Genomic DNA, 14,031 nt, shown 5'->3' on the forward strand with positions numbered 1-14,031 from the left:
AGATGAATCCCCTCTCTCTCTCTCTCTCTCTCTCTGTCAGACAGGCTCAGACTCGTCAGTGTGTGTGTGACTCTGGGCTGATAAATGATCCTGTGTGTTTCTTCTCTCTGTTGTGGGAATGTGCTGCTCGTTAAGAACAAACACAGCGGCCTGTAAAGAGATGCCTTCATATGTGTGTGTGTGTGTGAGTGAGTGAGAGTGTGTGTGATTGAGAGTGTGTGAGTGTAAGAGTGTGTGTGAGTGAGAGTGTGAGAGTGTGTATGAGTGTGTGAGTGTGAGAGTGTGTGAGTGAGAGTGTGTGAGAGTGAGAGTGTGTGAGAGTGAGAGTGTGTGAGTGAGAGTGTGTGAATGTGTGATTGAGAGCGTGTGAGTGTGTGTAAGTGAGAGTGTGTGTGAGAGTGAGAGTGTGTGTGTGTGAGTGAGAGTGTGTGAGTGAGAGTGTGTGAGAGTGAGAGTGTGTGAGAGTGAGAGTGTGTGAGTGAGAGTGTGTGAATGTGTGATTGAGAGCGTGTGAGTGTGTGTAAGTGAGAGTGTGTGTGAGAGTGAGAGTGTGTGTGTGTGAGTGAGAGTGTGTGACTGAGAGAGTGTGTGTGTGTGTGAGTGAGAGTGTGTGAGTGTGAGAGTGTGTGAGTGAGAGTGTGAGTGTGTGAGAGAGAGAGTGTGTGTGTGAGTGTGAGAGTGTGTGAGTGAGACTGTGTGTGTGTGAGTGAGAGTGTGTGAGTGAGAGTGTGTGTGAGTGAGAGTGTGTGAGAGATAGGGCTGGGCGATATGGAGCAAAAAATATATCTCGATATATTTTGCTATATCTCGATATACGATATATATCTCGATATCTTTACAGGAAAAATAACCCACAAAAAACTACTTCAAAAACAAATATGGCAAATATTACATGTTAAGGGGCCTATGAAACATTTTATTTTTTTCTTCACCATATGTTTTATTGTTACCTAATTCTGTGTTTTAGCATGTGCAATTATTTAAATGCATAAAAACAACTTAATTAGTTAAAAACAATTCTTAAAATAGCCTTATGTGAAATGTTCCCTTCAGAAATTCTGTGTATTTACATTTTTCTGATTATCAAATGAAGGCATAAAACATCCATTTAATTTATCTTTTAATTATTAAACTTTATTTTTTGGTAAACAAAGGGGATTTACTATTAAAAATAAAACATGGGAGAAATGTTGTGTGATTATTCCTTATAAAATTATGTTCGTTTCATTTTAATAGTAGTAGTAGTGGGCTATCTACATTCTGCTGTACAATAGTAATAGATTTCTGTCAAATACTTTTATTTTGACGGGTTTACCTTTACAGTTCCGTGTATGTGATACCACAGTCTATGATGTGATATGAGCTAGTCTTACTCAAATCAAACGGTCAGATGCTCATGAAGTGACTCTCAGTGCAGTTCTGGAGATGTTCCTCATGTGTTCACGTCATTATTTAGAGAGAGGAAAGACAATGAAATCAGCGCGAGCGTTATGCGAGTTTCCGTGTTTAATGAATGAAGACGCGCTTCTGCTCAATTCGTTGACACAGACACGCAGAACATGCAGGATTCATATTTAAATAGACTTTTCCGGGTTAATATTTGCAGATATTAGTCCATTTCGCGATTTGATGTAAGTGCATGACCGACTTTTGATTAATTCATTTAAAATTTGACCAATTCCGTGACATTCCGCGTTAAACTGTAAATTCCATTTTTATGACTGGATTCCGCGATTCCGTCCGCGTTTCATTGGGCCCTACAGTAGACATCTGCCTGCCGTTCGCCCTACGCCTTAAAACTGAAGTATCTCCATATAATGGAGCCAGTTGTCTTTTTTTTTTTTTTTTTTGACTAGTTCTCTACACGCGAGGTGAGAGGGGACAAAAGCAAGGAGGCGGGGGGCGAGCGAGCGGGGGCGAGCACAGCACAGGGAAGGCAAACAAGCAAAGTGGCGGAATCAGAATATAAACAATATATCGATATATACGATATGTCAAAATCCATATCGTGTTTAAAAAATATCTCGATATATTTTAAATATCGAGATATCGCCCACCCCTAGTGAGAGAGAGTGTGTGTGAGTGAGAGTGTGTGAGAGAGAGTGTGTGTGTGAGTGTGAGAGTGTGTGTGAGTGAGAGTGTGTGAGAGAGAGTGTGTGTGAGTGAGAGTGTGTGAGTGTGAGAGAGAGTGTGTGTGTGAATGAGAGAGTGTGTGAGAGAGAGTGTGTGTGTGAGAGAGTGTGTGTGTGTGAGTGAGAGTGTGTGAGTGAGAGAGTGTGTGTGAGTGAGAGTGTGTGAGAGAGAGTGTGTGTGAGTGAGAGTGTGTGAGTGTGAGAGAGAGTGTGTGTGTGAATGAGAGAGTGTGTGAGAGAGAGTGTGTGTGTGAGTGAGAGTGTGTGTGTGTGAGTGAGAGTGTGTGAGAGAGAGTGTGTGTGAGTGAGGGTGTGTGTGTGTGAGTGAGAGAGTGTGTGTGAGTGAGAGTGTGTGAGAGAGAGTGTGTGTGAGTGAGAGAGTGTGTGAGAGAGAGTGTGTGTGTGAGTGAGAGTGTGTGTGTGTGAGTGAGAGTGTGTGAGTGAGAGAGTGTGTGTGAGTGAGAGTGTGTGAGAGAGAGTGTGTGTGTGAGTGTGAGAGTGTGTGTGAGTGAGAGTGTGTGTGTGAATGAGAGAGTGTGTGAGAGAGAGTGTGTGTGTGAGTGAGAGTGTGTGTGTGTGAGTGAGAGTGTGTGAGTGAGAGTGTGTGAGAGAGAGTGTGTGTGTGAGTGTGAGAGTGTCTGTGAGTGAGAGTGTGTGTGTGAGTGAGAGAGAGAGTGTGTGTGTGAATGAGAGTGTGTGAGAGAGAGAGAGTGTGTGTGTGAATGAGAGAGTGTGTGAGAGAGAGTGTGTGTGTGAGTGAGAGTGTGTGTGTGTGTGAGTGAGAGTGTGTGAGTGAGAGAGTGTGTGTGAGTGAGAGTGTGTGAGAGAGAGTGTGTGTGTGAGTGTGAGAGTGTGTGTGAGTGAGAGTGTGTGTGTGTGAGTGAGAGTGTGTGTGAGTGAGAGTGTGTGAGTGTGAGAGTGTGTGTGAGTGAGAGAGTGTGTGAGTGTGAGAGTGTGTGAGTGTGAGAGTGTGTGTGAGTGAGAGAGTGTGTGAGTGAGAGTGTGTGAGTGTGAGAGTGTGTGTGAGTGAGAGAGTGTGTGAGTGTGAGAGAGTGTGTGAGTGTGAGAGTGTGTGTGAGTGAGAGAGTGTGTGAGTGTGAGAGTGTGTGTGAGTGAGAGAGTGTGTGAGTGTGAGAGTGTGTGTGAGTGAGAGAGTGTGTGAGTGTGAGAGTGTGTGTGAGTGAGAGAGTGTGTGAGTGTGAGAGTGTGTGTGAGTGAGGGCGTGTGAGTGAGTGTTTGTGTGTCGATTTAAATATAAATGAAATAAACTAAAAAAAAAAAAAAAAAAAAAAAAATTTATATATATATATATATATATATATATATATATATATATATATATATATATATATATATATATATATGTGTATATATTTAAATATCCTGAAATAAAATAATCTACTTTGAAAGTTTTATTTTAAAACATAACATTTTTGCCAATAAAATACTTAATACTAAATATATATATATATTTACATGTGTGTCATGTGAAATAATTGATTAATTATTGAAATATTAAGATAACAGTAGTTGCCATGACTTTTGGACTCAGATTTCCCCTCCTAATTCCTCAGCTGTGTGTTCTGAGGCTCTTCACCTTGTTGTGTTTGAAGAAGGCGCGTCGACACGCAGCGAAACACTTCTCACTGCAGAAGCTCTTGAGCTCGGAGCCCATGAGCAGAGAATAGCGCTTCATGCCCTCCTTCTGACACCAGACGCAGACGATCGGCTCGCTCTGGATGTCCTCCGCTGGACACAGACACACGTCACTATCACTGTTACACTACTCACCTGTTTCACAGAGAGTGTGTGTGTGTGTGTGCTGCACACCGGCTGAAGGTTTGATGAGCGGCACGATGACGTTCATGCTCTGCTCCTTCACACGCGGCGAGGAAGAGTGTGACGATGAAGACGGAGACACTGGAGATGCCTTCTCACCGCTTCTGAGCACCTCTGATGAGGAAGATGAGGATGAGGAGTGTGGCTTTGGCACAGAGTTCTCTGGAGGACAGATGACAGTCAGACGTGTGTGTGTGTGTGTGTGTGTGTGTGTGTGTGTGTGTGTGTGTGTGTGTGTGTGTGTGCGAGTACCTTTGAGAACAGATGTGTGTTTGTGTGAGTCCTGCTGATCCACTGAATCATAGCCGTACCATCCCAACAACTCATTCATGGTGCTCTCAGCAAAGCTCTGCAACACACACACACACACACACACACACCTGACGTCACAGCAGAACAACATGAGCAGAGATTTCATTTAATAGCAGTCTGCAAACGTCTGGGGACTCAGGAGACGAGCTGCTCAAGTTTAGGAATAGTAATGTAGTCCCATTCTTGTCTAATACAGGCTTCTAGCTGCTCAGCTGTCTTAGGTCTTCAGTGTCTCATCTTCCTCTTTATGATGAACCAAATGTTTATATATATATGTTATTTTATATTAATTTTTTTAATTTTAAATTGTGTTTATTACATATTTTTTATGTTTTATTTCAACATTTCTTAAAATATATGTTTAAAATATTTTATTGCTTGTGCTTTTATATAAAATATTTTATTTATTCTATTTATCTAATGACTTTTGATTTTATTTTAATCACAGGTTTTATATGAAATATTATACGTGTGATTCTATATCTGTGTGTGTGTGTGTGTGTGTGTGTGTGTGTGTGTGTGTAAACTGCATGATAAATATCCTGGCACTGTGTTGTGTCGCCACTTGATATCCAGAGTAAAATAAGCAGCACTTCTAGGAAACACTGATGTTAGAACGAGACGAGTCTTCATCTTCATCCGAGAGTGATTAGAGGAAAACTGATCCGACAGAAAAAAGCAGCGAATTTCCTTCAAAAACAGGAGCTGATCTCATGACACACGATCTCACGGAGCCAGAGCTTTCCGTCTGAGATTAGAGGCGTCACTCGATCCACGGGAAGGAATCACAGGACACCCGACACCCTTCCCAGAATTCCCCTTCTCTCCAGGCCCCGAGACTAATTACATCACGCTGCTTTCTCGTTAGCTGCCTTCCTCCGCTTCCATCCCACAACCTTGTTTTTGTTTCTTCTTGGCAGTTCACACAAGCATCTGTTCGGGTCCAAACCCGTCCCGAACCCCTTCCTCGGCCCCGGGGCCGCTTGCATCAGGCCGGGCTTCGGTTTCATGTGTTTGGATTAAAATTAGTTAAATTGTAACTCTACACCCCCGGTGGATCCAGAGCGGCTCCCACAGACAGACTGCTTCTAAACGCGGTGTGTCAGATTTCATCAGGATTGTGAAAGAGCTCGTGAATTAGAGCCAGAGCTGTAGACGGTCAGCGAGTCACATCTGGAGCTCGTGCAGGAGAATCGGCTCAGAAGAGAAGAGCGCTCAGAGAATCAACTGCAGTGAAAACTGTGCAGCTGCCATCAAAGGGTTAAGTCCTAAATGATCTGTCCTTTAAAAGTGTAACCTAACTGAGAGATTCAGACATGTTAAATTCGTCATTTAGTAATTTATATAAAATATAAAATGTTAAATATTGTAATATTAAATATATTTTATCTTTCATGTAATTTTTTTAAATGTGTCATTTTTAATAATTTATTTAAAATATTTATGTCAAAATATTTTTGATTAAATGTATTTTATTATATTTGTTTTATATTGAAGATTTTTTCTATTTTTTGTCATGTTTTATATTATTTTATATTTTATATTATTTTTTAACGTTTATTGGATATTATTTTTTTTAATACTTCTATAATATATTTGTATATTTGTTTACTAAAAATATTATTTTTTACAAATATCTTCATATTCAAAATATCTATATATTTTTTAGAATGTAATATTAAATATATTTTATTTTCCTATTTTTAAATGTAATATTTTATTTTGAATAAATATTTAATTTTCAAGTTTATATTAAACATTTATTTTTCTAAATATTTTATAATAAATATTATTTATTTTTCCTGTGGTTATGTAATTGCTGTTTAAAAAAAAGTATATTTTTTATGTTTAATATATTTTTAACGTTCATTTTTTTATATTTCTATATTATATTTTTTATTAAATGTCTTATTTTATATTAAATAAATATTAACAAATTACACCAAGTGCACACCATTTCTTATTAAATGTTTTAACGTTTTATATTAAATATTTACTATATTTTATATTAAATATTTAAATTCTGCAGCAGTTTCGGCATCCCATCATGATCTCCTCTAAACCTGCAGAGAAGCACCAGCTGATGTCTCCTGCTCTCTCTCCAGCACGGGATGCTCGTTTCCCTCTCAACTAACTAAACCAGCAACTCTTTCACCGAGCCCGTTCTAACAGCGGTTCCCGGTGAAGCCACAGCAGAAGAGCAGCACACGGGACTCTCACCTTCATCTCCTGACGCACGTCTCTCCGCACCGGGTGAGCAGGTTTCCGGCTGCGCTTGTTCTCCGCAGGTCGCTCCGTCTCCATCTCGGGCATGACTCGCGGAGCGGCGCGCGGGGAGAACGCTGTCCGTCGCGGCTGTCACGCGATTCTGACGCGCGCGGGAACAATGAGCGGAGCGCAGCGGAGATCAGGAGGCGGTGAAACCCGAGACCCGCCCCCGCCCCCGCCTCCACCGGAGACCCAGCTGCCCTCAAACTAACACACACTTCGTCATGAAAGCTGTTGTAAAGACTTTTCCTGTAGTAAAAAATATATTACAAATTGTCACGTGACCTAAAATGTGCTGTGTCTAAATGAACTGGTTTAAGTATTATTTATTATAAGTGAACAGCCCTTTATTAAAATAACGCACCCTCGCATAAGATCGGTTTTATTTTTTAGATCAATTTGGTTCCTAGTAACAATATAAATAATATTTAATTATTTATGCATTATAAAAAAAGTAGTTTACAGCTTTAGTAGCTTATAAATCTTTTTCTTTCTTTCTTTTTTTATTTTTTAGTTTGTGCACTATTTGTTTATTTTAAAAAAAACTAACAACACAGAACATCTAAAAACTGCTGGTTCCCTGGTTTCAGATTCAGATAGTGAAATAACGCTATTATTATATTTACTATAACATATACTAAGATAGTGAGATTAGTAATAGTAATTTAAATAACACCGTGGAACATTTCATTTCCATAACATTAGTAATTTCGGTTACATCATCGCTTTTAATAATAATAATAATAATATAATTCTTTTAGCCTATTTAAATTTCATGGTGTGGTTTATAAAACGTTTTTAAAACGTTGTGCAGCTACATTACCATAAAAGTTGTAAACACGATTTGTGTTCGCTGGGAACTTTCCTCCAGAGACTTCTATCATGATTCACTCTAATACTGAAAACATGCTTGTAGTAAAATCTGTTTCTCAGTCACCACACACTGTTTCTGTCTCTCCAAACACAGGGACTCTCTGCTCAGTGTTTCGAAGAATAAGCGCTGGTGTAACGGAGAGCCCCGCTTCAGGTTTCGTGGCCCGCGGGTGTCACCTGAAACCCCCTGCTCTCTCTCTCTCTCTCTCTCTCTCTCTCTCTCAGCATGTGATGAAGCAGCAGAAACAGAGAAGGGGAGTCTGTGAAGAGGCTTTCTGCAAACACTTCCTGCAGGAAACAGAGCTCCATTGAGTGTGTAGTGTGCTCTGTCGAAGATGCTTGTTCTGGCCACTAGATGGAGATGAAGCTCTGTGACTCTGATCTTGATGCTGTTTACTCCAGTGTATAAAGAATACTGAGGGATTACCATGGTGCATGGCCAAAAACCCTTATTATTACCTGTTAAAAGGTCATAAATCAGATGAAGAAGTTCCTCATAAACATTTGGTTTGTATTTGCAATTAGTTCTGAGTGTTGCAATGCTGCACTTTTCTGCACGTGGCGATGTTTGGTTTGATGTTTACAGGACTGTGTATGAGATGCGCGAGCTCGTGTTGACGCGCGCGGCCGCTAGAGGTCAATGTTGGCGCGTAATCAGCTTGATATCAATCATTAACTATTTGACGGTGTTTTTTTTCTTCTCCTACACTATTCGATATTAAATATTAATAATATGGAATCATTCTTTTTCGGTTTTATTTTAACTATCGCTGCGGGATATTTAACTGATAACACGTTATCTCTACAAATACAAGCTGTTTTTGTCATAAAGCAAAGGAATAGGCTAAATAACATCTCACGTCGTTGCGGGGGGGTGACGTGTGTGACGTGTGTGACGTCAGGCTCATCGTCCCAGTATAAAAGCTCCAGCAGCAGCCGGCGTCTCGCTTTAGACGAGCCCACCTGCGCGTGTCCGTCAGCCTCACTCTTCATCCTCATCCTCATCCTCCTCTTCATCACCAGGATGGCTCAGATGACCCCCATCGGTCTCGTTTTCTGCGCTTTCTGCTTAATCACTCAGGTATGACTTCATGTCTTGATTATTCCACACATATTTCATATTGAATTAAAGTTTTAGACTCTTTTAAAATATTGGAAATGTTGAGCTTTAATGCTACTGGCGTCCAAACTGTAGGCGAATGCAGATAAATATGTCTTCTTTAAAATGATATGTTAAGAAATTGTGTCGGATTTATATTTTCCCGTCCCATTTTTATGTGATTAAACAGTGTTATTATTATTATTATTATTATGTAGAGTTATGGTCATTATAATCATACATTTTAAATTTCAACGCACTTTAGCCTGTTTTGGATAATTTAACACAAAGTACAATTTTACCAAAGCATTATTTGAATGAAAACTGAATGCACCAGCGCCGAACTCCGCCGCGCGCGCGCGCTCAGATCCACGCTCTCCATCTGGGCTTTAGTGAACAGCGCGAGCGCCGTGCTGGCGTGGTTTTTTGGGAATGAATAATTTAAAGTGTATCAGTGTCTGTCCCGAGGCTTGAGTTTCTGTGAGACTGTTCTGTGTGTCAGAAACCCGATCCGGACGGCGCTCGCGTGAGAACCCGAAACACCGGCGCGTCTCCGCGCTCACCGGACCGTGACCGAGCCCTCAGACTCGGTTATATACAGAAACAGTTAATGCACCTGAACACAGAAACAATGGACAATCGCCGTGCGTAATTTTGAAAAGCTAATGAAGATATATGCTCTTTAATCTTTAATTTCTTATGATTTCTAAGAACTTTTTGCTAACATTTCCAAAGAATTATGTAAATGTTATTTGTGAATGTTCTCTGAACGTTCAAAGTTAGACAAAAACCGTTAGACAAACGGTGAACGTTTCAGAAAAACATTCCATTAATGATGTTTAAATCACGTTTTGTGTGTTTGAACGAACATTATGTTAACCTTGCTGAGCAGGGCTATAATAGTTCATTAAAACCAAATCCATATTTATATATATTTGTTTTTGTTTTAAAACAATAAACGTTACCTAATATATATATATAAAAGCCTAGGCAGTATTTCACATTTTCTTATGAAAAAAAGATAATTGATGTAAAACGGAAATAAAAAAATAAAACTATAGGCCTAAAAAAAAAAATCGATTTTAAAATATTCATGAAAATGGTCATATAAAAGTATATCAATGATATTCAAAGATGTTTTCCTGCAAACGCACCTGCACACGTAGGCTATTTTAAGGCCAATTAAAAGTAACAAGCAAATGTGTCCAGCTGAGAGATACGAGGATGCGAAGGTCGTCTGGACGTGTTGCGGTTTGCATCACAATGGCGCAACTTTGCGCGTCTCTTCTTGATTTCGTTTGCATGATTCATGATAATCGCGCTTTTCTCTCCTCAGGTTTTATCTCAGAGCACAGTCGCACAGAGAAACTCCACCGCAGTGACCGGAAACCAGACCTCCTGGACGACAGTCCCGTTTAGCGCCCCGGCGAACTCCACCACCGCTCCGGCGGGCACCGGCGTCCTGACGCAGGCCAGCGCGCTCAACGTGCTCGTCCCCGTCGCCATGGTAACCGGCCTTCTGCAGCGCTGGTGCTGAGGCGGATCCAGAGCGCGTTCACGTGTTCTCTCCTCCTGCACCGCAACATCTCCACAAGAACAGTCCCTCACGGATCTCCACTTCACCGGAGCGCGCGGGAGAAGCAGAAGCACGAACGGATGGATGATGATAAATCAAACCGCACCTGGCTTCCGTTCCCACAACCAAACATCCTCTCCCCGTTTTTTGTTTTTGCATTGCTGATTCTGTAGAGTAATATGGAAAAAGTTCTACTGACCGGGACACTGAACGATGTTAGCTTGACCAAACTACACTAAACTAAAATAAACGGCACTGAGTTTCAACACTTGGTATTTCATTCCAGTTTCAGGTGGATTTTCATCTGGTTTTGCCCACTTTAGTTATGAATCAAACTGTTAGTCGTTCGCTGGCATGAGATGGACACTTTGTAATATTGTTTTTTTCTTGCATAGTTTATATTTTGTACAAATCGAAATGTTTAATTGTTTGTACGCTTGAAAGCACGAGAACATGAGAATAAAGAAATGTACAGTTGAATGAAACACGTTTGGCTCATTTGATGAATGGGATATGCAAAGAATTCTACTGTAAATACATGTTGAAATTCAAAAGTTTGGAATAAAAGAAAATATTATTAGAGTCATTTTACAAGAAATTAGGACCAGGTCTTGTAGATGTAAATCCGACGTAAAACAGACGTCTCCGAGATGTACGCGTGCTGTCTGGGTTTCTACTCCAACATGCAGAATGGTTCATTCAACGTGTTAGTTTAGCTTCATTTCATTTCACTTTTAATATCAAGGATGCAATATAATAAAACAGAGAAAGGTGTGCTTGTGGAACTCTGATTGTAGTTTAACACGCAGTGAACAAAGTAACCCAAAAGTCAAAATAGCAGCATAACAAATAAATAAATATGTGAAATAACTAAAATAGTATGGCGAAGTAATACGGACATGTAATGCGGTCAAGACCTGGCTGGAACTACTTTCGCTGTGCATTTCTCTGAAAATAGCTGCACACCTCAGAACATTCTCCAGCCAATCAGATAGAGAATGTTTATTCCTGAGGAAGGAATAGAGTCCGACTTGACACCAGAAGTCTCACACATTCACGGCCGCAGTTTCTTTACTAAGAAGGTGGATGTTATTCAAGTGAGAGGATCTGATGACGAGAAGGATTATTAAGACTTAACTGATTTTTCTTTAAGAATAGCATCACCAATGAGTCGTTCACGATCGATCAGCACCGAGCAGCTGAGTTCTGTATAAAGGTCTTTAATCATTGATCGTCCTCTTGCATTATTCAGGCTGAGCTGCAGGTTATGGTCACAGGACAGCAGCGGTATGAAACACAAACTGCATGCTGGGAAAAAAGTCAACGAGCTGATTAAACCACAGGATGTTCAAAATCTGTGGAAATCTGCTGAACACTGGCGAAGCGGGCGCTATTGTGTGTGTGAGACGGGTGTGTGAATGGAGGGATGTGAGTGTGTGTGTGTGATTTTGGGAGAGTAGGAAAGGCTTTGTTGAAGACTGGAAGCGGGTCTGTGTGTCTGCTATCTGCTGTGAAGCAAAACCAGCTCAGACAAGAGTTTCTGTCCCACAAACACATTCCACATGTGGTGTCTACACACAAACTGACCGCTACTGTGACCTGTGTGTGTGTGTGTGTGTATGTTTTTGAGTGAGTATGAAGTCCATACTGCCAAATCTTATTTCCACAACAAGATCAACGGCACTCGTAATCACGTACACACTAAATCTCTTCAACACATTCAATTCTCTCCTCTGTCCCCCTCCACCACCTCCCACCACTTCTATAACAGCTAATGATTTCCTCACATTCTTCACAGATGAAACAGAACAATCAAAAGTTAATTATCAGCCCCACGCACACAAGATCTCAAACCAACCACACCCAGTTCAAAACTCCCATCTTCTCCTTCTGTCCCATCACTGAGGCAGAAATATCAAATCTTCTCCTCTCCAGCCATCCTACAACATGCCCTCATGACCCAATCCCCTCACACCTCCTCCGAACAATCTCTCCTTCACTTTTACCAGCACTCACACACATCATCAACACATCTCTCCTCACAGACACCTTCCCCACTGCATTCAAGCAGACTCAGGTAACCCACTGTTAAAAAACCTTCATTAAACTCTTCACTTACAGATAGCTACAGACCCGTCTCTCTCCTTCCATTCATAGCGAAAACCCTAAAAAGAGTTGTTTTCAACCAGATATCATTGTTTCTTTCACAGAACAACAAACTGGACATTAACCAGTCAGGTTAAGGAGTGGCCTTTCAACGGAGACTGCTCTACTCTCAGTCACGGAAGCCCTGAGGATTGCAAAAGCTGATTCAAAAACATCAGTTCTTATTCTGCTGGATCAATCATCACACTGTTAATAATCAGATCCTCCTGTCTGCTCTCTCATCACTGGGCATTATAAGCATTCCACTTCACTGATTTGAATTATATCATACTGATAGGTCTTTCAGGGTCTATAGGTAGGTAGTGAGTGAAGAGGTATCATATCAATCACAAGTGCAGTATGGAGTACCTCAAGGCTCAGTACTAGGGCCGCTACTCTTCACGCTTTATATGTTACCCTTGGGAGATATCATCAGGAAACACAGTGTTAGCTTTCACTGTTATGCTGATAGGTCTTTCAGGGTGGCTTGGGGAGGGGAGGTATCCAAAGCACATCATCTGGGGTTCATCAGGGATCAGTTCTATGACCCCTTTTCTTCTCCATATAAATGACATCACTGGGTCCCATCATACAGGCACATGACTTCTCCTTCCATTGCTATGCTGATGACACACAGCTCTATCTTTCATTTCAACCAGATGATCCAACGGTAGCTGCACAGATCTCAGGCTGCCTGGAGAACATCTCGGCGTGGATGAATGAACATCACCTACAGCTCAACCTGGCAAAGACTGAGCTTCTTGTCTTCCCTGCCGCTCCAACTCTACAGTATGAGTTCTTCATTCAGCTAGGCTCTTCTACAATCACCCCATAAACTTCAGTCAGAAATCTTGGTGTAATCTTTGATGACCAGCTGACCTTCAAGACCTCATTGCAAAGACTGCTTGATCTTGCAGGTTTACATTGCATTACATCAGAAAGATTAGGCCCTGTCCAACGGAGCATGCTGCACAGCTTCTTGTCTAGGCCCTTGTCATTTCTAACCTGGACTACTGCAGTGCTCCTTTGGCTGGACTTCCATCAATCACAATCAAACCTCTACAAATGATTCAGAATGCAGCGGCACGACTGGTCTTCAATGAACCCAAAAGAGCCCATGTCACACCTCTCTTTATCTCCTTGCACTGGCTACCGGTTGCGGCTCGCATCAAGTTCGAGACATTGATGCTTGCATATAGAACAGCCACAGACTCAGCACCCCTCTACTTCCACTCACTATAACGAATCTACATCACCTCCAGAAGTCTGAGATCTGCCAGTGAGCAACACCTTGTGGTACCATCACAGAGAGCCTCAAATTCACTTTCCAGAACATTCTCCTTCACCATTCCTGGCAATTAATGATCTTCCCACCCCTATCCAAATGCTGAATCCCTGACAATTTTTAAGAAACAGCTGAAGACTCATCTCTTCGAATCCACTTGACTTCTTCCTAAAAAAACAAAAAGAAAAAACCTTGTCTTTCTGTTTATCTATTCCTTCCCTTTCTAGCCTGTACTCATTCAGACAATGCCTAAAACTTGGTATTACAAGCACTTCCTGTGTCTGTTTTTATCTCTTTAAGAAGATCCGCTTTATGAATCCCCCAATCCCCCAATAAATCGGTTTGGATAAAAGTGTTTTTGCATCTGCAAAATGACTAAATGTGAATATAGATGTAAAAGAGAGAAAATCACTTGATGCTCTTTACGGAATTAATTTTTAGTTTTAACAAAAATAAATCTATATTTAATTTATACAGTGAAGACATTTTACATTTGATTATT

At 40.9% G+C, this 14,031-nt stretch overlaps 1 protein-coding gene across 4 annotated transcripts in view; it reads right to left on the minus strand.

Annotated features, from left to right (window-relative positions):
• Positions 1–8,260, minus strand: part of LOC113048486 (sine oculis-binding protein homolog) — a 10,691-nt gene extending 2,431 nt beyond the window's left edge. The window contains exons 1-5 of one of the 4 annotated variants that reach the window (XM_026210334.1): positions 7,375–8,260; positions 6,504–6,800; positions 4,224–4,320; positions 3,963–4,133; positions 3,730–3,881 (exon numbers count right to left, since the gene is read on the minus strand). In XM_026210334.1, the coding sequence (XP_026066119.1) occupies positions 3,730–3,881; positions 3,963–4,133; positions 4,224–4,320; positions 6,504–6,596 (513 nt within the window). In that variant the 5' untranslated portion in view covers positions 6,597–6,800; positions 7,375–8,260. Of the gene's footprint in view, positions 1–3,729; positions 3,882–3,962; positions 4,134–4,223; positions 4,321–6,503; positions 7,318–7,374 lie in introns of those variants that run through there. The other 3 variants (XM_026210335.1, XM_026210336.1, XM_026210333.1) reach the window with 3 other exon arrangements.
• Positions 8,261–14,031: the final 5,771 nt, after the last annotated feature.

This window comes from Carassius auratus, chromosome 29 (assembly GCF_003368295.1).
Source record: "Carassius auratus strain Wakin chromosome 29, ASM336829v1, whole genome shotgun sequence".
Taxonomy (NCBI): domain Eukaryota; kingdom Metazoa; phylum Chordata; class Actinopteri; order Cypriniformes; family Cyprinidae; genus Carassius; species Carassius auratus.